Source organism: Tigriopus californicus, chromosome 12 (genome assembly GCF_007210705.1).
Source record: "Tigriopus californicus strain San Diego chromosome 12, Tcal_SD_v2.1, whole genome shotgun sequence".
NCBI classification, from domain to species: domain Eukaryota; kingdom Metazoa; phylum Arthropoda; class Copepoda; order Harpacticoida; family Harpacticidae; genus Tigriopus; species Tigriopus californicus.
In genome coordinates this window covers 5,023,307-5,030,804 of record NC_081451.1, presented here as the reverse complement: position 1 = coordinate 5,030,804, position 7,498 = coordinate 5,023,307, and the positions used below count along the sequence as shown (strand labels likewise).

Sequence of the window (7,498 nt, the reverse complement as noted above, 5' to 3'; positions counted from 1 at the left end):
CTAGTCAACTATTTTATTGCCTTTACCTTTTTGACATTCTTCTTGTTTTACCATTTTGTATAATGTATATACATCAGATTTTATTTTATAGTTACTTTTACGCCATGACATGACCAAGAGTCGCAATAAAGATTATTATTATTATTATTAAAAAAAGTACCACCGCCAACTAATCGGTGGAGAATAACGTTTACCATCAGCTGATCACCCAAACAACAGCTAGGAGGCTGGAGGAGCAGAAGCAAAAACAGGTAATTACAAGCATGGACCTATTGGTTGGAGGAGTTTTCACGCTCATCGTGGTGTGGGCCTCGGCAATGCAGGCCTACTCTTGCTGTACTTGATTACTCTGATGCACTCCTTCTGCTCCTTGGTTCAAATCCCAAGACGAAGACGAGCCTCAACGCCTAGTAACAGCGCTAGTCGATGTGTACTGCATGTGCATGCGTACAGGAGATTGGAAGAGGAGGAAAATGGTGGTCTTTTTTTTCAAGCTATCAGGGCCCAGGTTTGCAAAGTCAAACTGCCCAAACGCAACGGGAAGATGCACCGTGGATTGCCAAATGAACTACTCGTGACATGCCATGAAAGCAATTTCTTTTCCCGATATCATGTGACCCGGGTCACTAATTAGACATAAGATTTTGATAGAATTAGCCAAAAACAACACAAGCGGATCATAATTCAAAAAAGAGAAATCGGCCCCATCAACCCTCTTATTATTATTACAGATGAGCCAGACTTTCAGCTTAACAGAATATGTATTCGCATTTGATTTAGATTTAGATTTGATTTATATTCAACAAAATTCCAAGATAATTGTTTTTGAAAGTCCGGCAAGAAGTTTAGATACTAACAACTGGTCCCATTTCTCATGCAGAATTACATCATCTTGTTGCCAACTACCAAGCTGTTTTCCTCAACGCATTTAAGGTGGCTTCGTGGATGATCACCATACCCCTCTCGTCTCACCATGCCAACCATACCGTTTAGACGACCACCACAGTGGTTGAAAAGCCTTTTTGAAGGTTGACCAATCCGAAATTGCTCCTCATAATTCTATATCTAATAGGTAGGAAGCTGGAAAAGGTGGATTCGAGTATTTTTCTCAAAATTGGATAAGACATTTTGACCACCGTGACGAGAGGGGGGGGAGACGAGCAGAAAGAAGACGATCGTATCCAAGAATCTAGCTTCAGTCATCGGCTGAGAGGTGGGTCGTTGATTACCGACGAAATCCCCAATGGACCCATCGATGGAATCAAAGGTAATCTTAAACTTGTGCTGCCAGATTTTTCTTAGCCGACGAGGGTGCGTGGCTAAGGCTGCGTGACTGTAAGCAATCTACATTCCGAAAGAGTTAAAAAAACGAACGCAGATTCCACGAAGCCCCCACCAATTTGCTAACAGTTTCTTCCAGTTGACCAAGTTGAGGGGAAGACCCTTTGATTTCAGATGTTTTAGGAAAGCATTTTCTAAATCAGCTACCTTTTTGGGCCTGTTGAATGTCCAGAGGTTTTAAATTGGCAACCTAGCTTCTGTTACCTCAAATTCTAGATCAGTTTACCAAACAATCCCCGCGTTTGTGGTTTTTGCGAGCTGATCTTTGGGTTACCCTGGTTTCTAGGTACCTTCCCCCACGCGACCTCTGAGGGCCGAAAAATCTCTCGACTTGTGCGATTAATAACGATAGCCAGTGATTAGAATTTAACTACAAAAGAATGATTTTGCACTGAAAGAAAGTTCACAAAGAGATTCTCACTTGCAACAGTGTATTTCAGTTCGTTTTGAAATACTTCAATTCATCTTAACAATGTGTAATTGCCATCAATTTAGGTGGGAAACAGAGGATTCAATAAATATATGTCTCCACTTGGCAATACCATGTAAAAACTATATCTCTTCTCCTTGGTGCTTTACAAACTCAAAAATTGATCCCGCAGGCACGACAACTTGGGCCCCAAACAACCTTGATCCTCCAAGCTATATTGAAGCAAAGTAGCAAGGATCGAAACTTCAGCGACATTGATGTGAATGCCAAAGCCTGCGATGAAAACCAAGCCCCGATTTTGCATTTGGCTGTCGAGGAGGGATTATTTGATGTGACAGCCCATTTGATTGAAAAGGGTGCGAAGGCCTCGGATACCGACAACAAAGGCAACACGGTTCTCCACTCTTTGGCCAAATGTCAAGAGAAGAAAATGATTGGCAAGGTGATCCAAATGTGGAAGAAATCGCAGCAAGGATGGATGCCGGTAAACGGAGGGAACGAATCCCCCCTGGGGAACAGCCTCTATAACAAGAATGAATTACTCACCGAGCGGTTGCTAAAACGTCTAAAACCACCTGACTTCCACAACCAAACGGTGCTGGGGATCCCGATAAAGAAAAAATTCAAACAGGGCTTAAAGTTGCTGATTGATTGGCAAAAGGAGCACCAAGCTTCACCATCCGTTTTGGCGTGTAGCACCAACGGAAACCCATTCAAGGAGGCCATTCGGGCTAGAGATTGCGAAATAATGAAACTCTTGATAAAAAATCAAGACCTCCTCCGTAAAAGAACGGATGATGAGCCTTTCGATTGGATCAAGGATCTCGCGCAAAGTGGAAAACTGGACTTCCTCGCAATCCTGTGGGAGCACCTGACAGGTAATTTCGATTCTTTGTAATACTAAGCTTTATGGCTCACTGGAGATCATATCTAGTGGTCCATGTACCAACTCATGGTCTGATCAAGTTCTTTCTTCATTTCTAGAAGCTAAAAAAAAAGATTACTTGAATTACGTGTGCCAGATCAATGAAGATCTTAAAAAAAAAAAACAGAAAAACCCAGAAATACACACTTGACGAGGTGCTCAACCATCGAGACCCTCCGAGGAGGGCGGAATATCTCAGGGATCATCTTCTCTTGGCCATTGCTATGGATTTGACGGAGCAAGCTGAATTCATCCTGGATTATGCCCAAAGTCTGTTTCCCATTAGCAATGAAGGGAAACAGCATCTTCGCACAGTACTTTATGCCACTTACAAAGAAAACACCTATCGTATTGAAAAGACGCATCTCAAGATGACCCCTCTTGTGATGACTCTCCACAAAAAGATGCCACATCTGTAAGGGCAGTTTATGAGTGAAGGCCCGTGGATCATGTTTTACAAAAGACATTCTGTTTTGCTTTCAGGACAAACAAATTGATCGAAGCGGAGCAGAGGCATCTGATGCTCCACGATAATGAGTTGTCTCATGAGAAAGCACGGGCCTACCACGCTTCGAGCATTTCAGATCCCCAAAGCCTGCGGATTTGTCTTGAATCTGACAACCCTTTGGATGAGATTTGGAAGCATTACTTTGATTATCTAAACAAAGAGGAGCAATTGTTCGCAAGAATCGGAGCACTGAACATCGAGGACAAAATCATATATCTGAGGCTGCACCGCCGTTGGGCAGTGCGGGATCTTAACCTATCTGGCCTCAAGTTAGTTACCAATGCTCTGAACCATTTGGACAACGAGGAACAGAAGCAGAGAATTGTCTGCCAGCCCCAACAGACTGAGGAATTACTCCTGTTCGTGGCCAACAACAATGTAGACGGCAACTTGAGGTAACTGGTAGTGTTTGCGAGCAATGTGCCAATATTTAGCTTTTCAGTGTTTCTCATAAATGTTCTCAAATTTTGCCACAGTCGCCTTCTGGAGGAATTCATCACACAAGAATTTGAATGCCACAAGAGCGACCAAAAGCAAGGCTATCAATGTGTCCTGAACCAGGTTGACGACATCAGTGGATCGGATTACATTTTAGATGCCTTCGAGACACATTATCCCAACTCAACGAGCAGCAAATGGAAAAGCCTTTCGAAATTCGCGGTTATTACCTTCTATGGATTGGCTGTCATGGGGATGAATATTTGGACAGATACGGTAATAACAAAGGCACTTGATTGCGCATCTAATCGCACCAATATCCCAGACGGCTATGGCATCTGCAATGGCAATCAAGATGTCAGAAATTCTAAGGCAATTCCACCGACAGACCCAGATGATCGCGATGATCGTGACACGACAGATGATCGCAAATGGAATGGCACCAATTTCCAAGAAGCCTTTAATATCAGTTCTGGTAGTCAGCTTTTACATCTGACCACAACATTGACACTTTGGATTTGGCTATTAGGGCAATTGATTCAACCCAAATCGATCTTCACTTACCTTGGTTTTGGTTCTGCAAAGCAAGGAGCCGAGCTAGAAGACATTGAAATTGGAACTGGGTCGGCTGAAATACCACTCATGGAAAGAAACCGCTCCAGATCGGGCGATTCGAATGCATCACAGATGGAGAAACAAGTCAAAAGCAAACAAATCATATCCTTTTGTGTTTTGGGCTTCCCAGTGTTTGCAGCAGCTGTCATGGTTTTTTGCATCCTGAGTGGGTTTTGGCCAGAATTGGATTGGGTTTGGCTTGGCAATACGTTTTCCATGAGTTTGATCGTGGTGCTCGCTATTGCCGGCTTGGTAATCAAGTGCAAGATGATTTTTGGTCAAGACAACTTTCTTCAAGATAGAGATCTTTTCGACAGCCTCGATAAGCAATTGACCATAGCACAGATTGGAGAATCCTGCATGGAAGCCACTGTTCAATTTATCTTGCAAACTTGGCTCTTTGCTCGACTACAGTTGGCTGATGAACTCCACAAGAAAACTAAAATTGAGATCACGGTTCAATTTTGGTATCACTTTTTCGTTTCTGGTGCAAAATTGGAGTTACTTGAAGTTCTCGTCAGCGGCAAGATATTCTTATCGTCCATGTCCCTGATTTGCAGTGTTAGCACGATCCATTTCAATCTGAAGAACCAGAATGTACCTTTAAAACGTAAGCCCTTCATCTTCTTATCCCTTGCTTTTCAACTTTGGGCACAAATGAGAGTGATCCTGGCTTTGTGCTCGGGTGCAAATGATGGATCACAGGACCTCAATGAGATAAAATGGTTTTGGTTGATCAAGATTGCCTGGATAATGATGCTGAAGGCAGGGTTCTGGTTTAAAAACCGAAAACTAGCCCCTTTCTCCCTTTGCAACATCTGCAGTTTCTTGCTGAGCACCTTTGGCAGTTCCATGCTATTGTTGCAGATCCCAATGTTGAATAACGACAACAAAAAGGTCACCACAGAGACTTTTGGCTTCCAATTCTTGTACTTTCTTTTCACCTTTGGACAAAGTGTCTGCTGGGTTGTGTCTAGAGGAGAAGCCTTTTGGGAAATAGCTATTCTAATGGCTTTAGCCTTTGCTTGTCATGCTGTTTTCTATCTGTTCTATGGCCATCCTGGTCAAGCTAAAAATCGGAAGAACATCAAGAAGTGGATGAAGAAGAAAAAATTGAACTAGTCACACAACATTTTCAGACGCCTAAATCGTAACATGCCAGCCAGACCTCTCGACCTACTCAATTAACTTCGACCCCTTATGCCTGTCTATTCATACATCCTTTTGTACATCTTGTTCTTCAAATATTGTAGATATTTAAGTTACTATTGAAAAAGCCCGTGAAAAAAACAAACAAAAACAAAGTATATAAGTGGTGTGGTTTTGTATTGCATACATATGTATATGGTTAACAGTGAAGCTCTCTTTCTCTCTCTATTTATGCGATTCTTAATCTTGATCTGGAATAGAACGGACGTGAAGATCTAACCCTTCGTGTATATTAGATTAGGGGTGTGTCCTTCGGGACATGACACAAGACATATTTTGTGAACTCCAAATTCCTGCAAATATAAAAGCGCATCCTCAACAATCTCAAGTCGAATTAATAAAAGAAAATTCTAAAACTGACTGGTTCGCTAGAACCTCAAATTTCGATTGACATTATCATTCGTTAGTACAATTAAGGTCATTAAGAGCAAAACTGCGTTGAGAATGGATCGACTTTTAGATCTTGTAGGTAGTGAAGCTCGCCGTTGCTTAAAGCTGGCCCTTGATGAGGGAAAGAAAATACCTTCTATCAATAAGCCTTTCTTGGTGGAAGCATTAGTGGTGTGTGTCAATGAGGCTAATGATCTCTAATGATATCATCGGTACACCAGACATGGCCAACGAGAATTTCGATGTACCGATTCGTGGAGGAGGTCCGGAAAGAGTGGGATGGGATGGTCAGAGGTACCCCGGAAAAGGCCTTTAGAGCGGCCTTCAAGAGCTAGCTGGATCGATTTTCAAAGTGTCAGCAATTGAATGGAGACAATGTCGTGAAATAAGCTCTTTGAAGCATGAAAATTCATGGCGTGGTGTAAAAGTTATTGAGTCATTCTCATTTTGATCCGAACACCCCTCGTATCTGTGTTCTTGATTTTTCATGCATTTTTCAATTTTACCACCGTGAAGAAATTGGTCTTCTTAAAAATTTCTAATTAATTCATATTAACATTTTTATAGCATCAGTTTTGGACGAGCTAGCATTGCTGGCTGAAAAAACAACAACCTGGCCAGCCTGAGCTCGAGTGATGCTAGAAGTTCGTTCCAAAAGTTGTTTAACCATGCCGTGGTAAAAGTTGGTCATTATAGGGGAGGCCAAATTTTTCAGGACTTGATTCTGCAAATAGAAGGTCTGGTGAGTGAGTCTAATATTGAATATTGTAACTTGTTTGGTATGGTTTATTATTCCAGTAGAAGTAGAGTGTGTCCATTTCAATGCAAGATCGAACATATATAGTAAGGCATTCCAAATCCATCCGAGCAAGAGCTCAATTAGTAGCCTCTTGCTACAATATGGAATTATGCCAAATATTTCTGAATCAATTTTAGAACTGAAAGAAAAAGTGAAATGAGCATGAACATCAAAGTAATCAAAAAGCAATCAAATTGTCTTAAAAGTCAGCAAAAAATTGTGCCAAACTTGCTAAAAATACTCACTGAAAGAAAATCAACAAGAACAATATCATAAATTATTGAGGAATATATGAAATAGGCAACAAAAGACAATTGATATGTTCACAAAAAAATCAATCATTGGTGAAAAGTGGATGAGTTGCCTTTGAGTAGAGTTTAAAACTACGAATTAAGAAGTTTATATAAAAAGCAGGCATTATTTAAGGGGCACAGAGTAATGCCAAAGTCCAGCCAACTAGATTTGGATTTTGGACTCCGAAAGATTTGTCTTTTTTGCAAAAGCATCCAAAACAGTCCATTAAAAAAAAGCCGTCCAACAATATGCCTACTTTTGATTTGGGGACCATTCCCAGATTAAGAATCATGGTTTCCTAACAAGTGAGCCATAATACTTGAAATTTGGTCAAAATATTTCTGAAACAATTTCATTCAAACAATGTTATTCGTAAAAAAAAAAAATATTGACTGATTGCGTTTAGAGCAAATTCTTGCTTCATCAAGAACATCTGATGATTATTATTTCTTGATTGTACTTCAAGACATGTCAGATGTCATTTCAAGTGTATCCTTGTTCGAAGCACATACCATCAATGGTTACAAAAATGAAATTAGCCACACATTT

The 7,498-nt window shown here is 40.9% G+C and overlaps 1 protein-coding gene across 2 annotated transcripts; it reads left to right on the top strand.

Moving 5' to 3' along the window:
* Positions 1-916: 916 nt before the first annotated feature.
* On the top strand, positions 917-5,685 carry LOC131892252 (uncharacterized). 2 transcript variants are annotated; one of them, XM_059242041.1, is made up of 5 exons: positions 917-1,267; positions 1,944-2,649; positions 2,756-3,111; positions 3,180-3,599; positions 3,681-5,685. In XM_059242041.1, exons 3-5 carry the CDS (start codon positions 2,798-2,800, stop codon positions 5,377-5,379), a joined length of 2,433 nt encoding a protein of 810 aa, XP_059098024.1. In that variant the 5' UTR covers positions 917-1,267; positions 1,944-2,649; positions 2,756-2,797; the 3' UTR covers positions 5,380-5,685. The 2 variants fall into 2 exon arrangements, with proteins under 2 accessions (XP_059098024.1, XP_059098025.1); XM_059242042.1 differs by having other exon boundaries at positions 1,944-3,111.
* The last annotated feature ends 1,813 nt before the right edge of the window (positions 5,686-7,498 follow it).

Excerpts from the sequence above, each read along its gene's own strand:
- LOC131892252 (XM_059242041.1), top strand. The coding sequence starts at position 2,798 with ATGAAGATCTTAAAAAAAAAAAACAGAAAAACCCAGAAATACACACTT. Across the intron at positions 3,112-3,179 it reads CACAAAAAGATGCCACATCT|GACAAACAAATTGATCGAAG; the intron begins GTAAGGGCAGTT and ends TTTTGCTTTCAG. Across the intron at positions 3,600-3,680 it reads AATGTAGACGGCAACTTGAG|TCGCCTTCTGGAGGAATTCA; the intron begins GTAACTGGTAGT and ends ATTTTGCCACAG.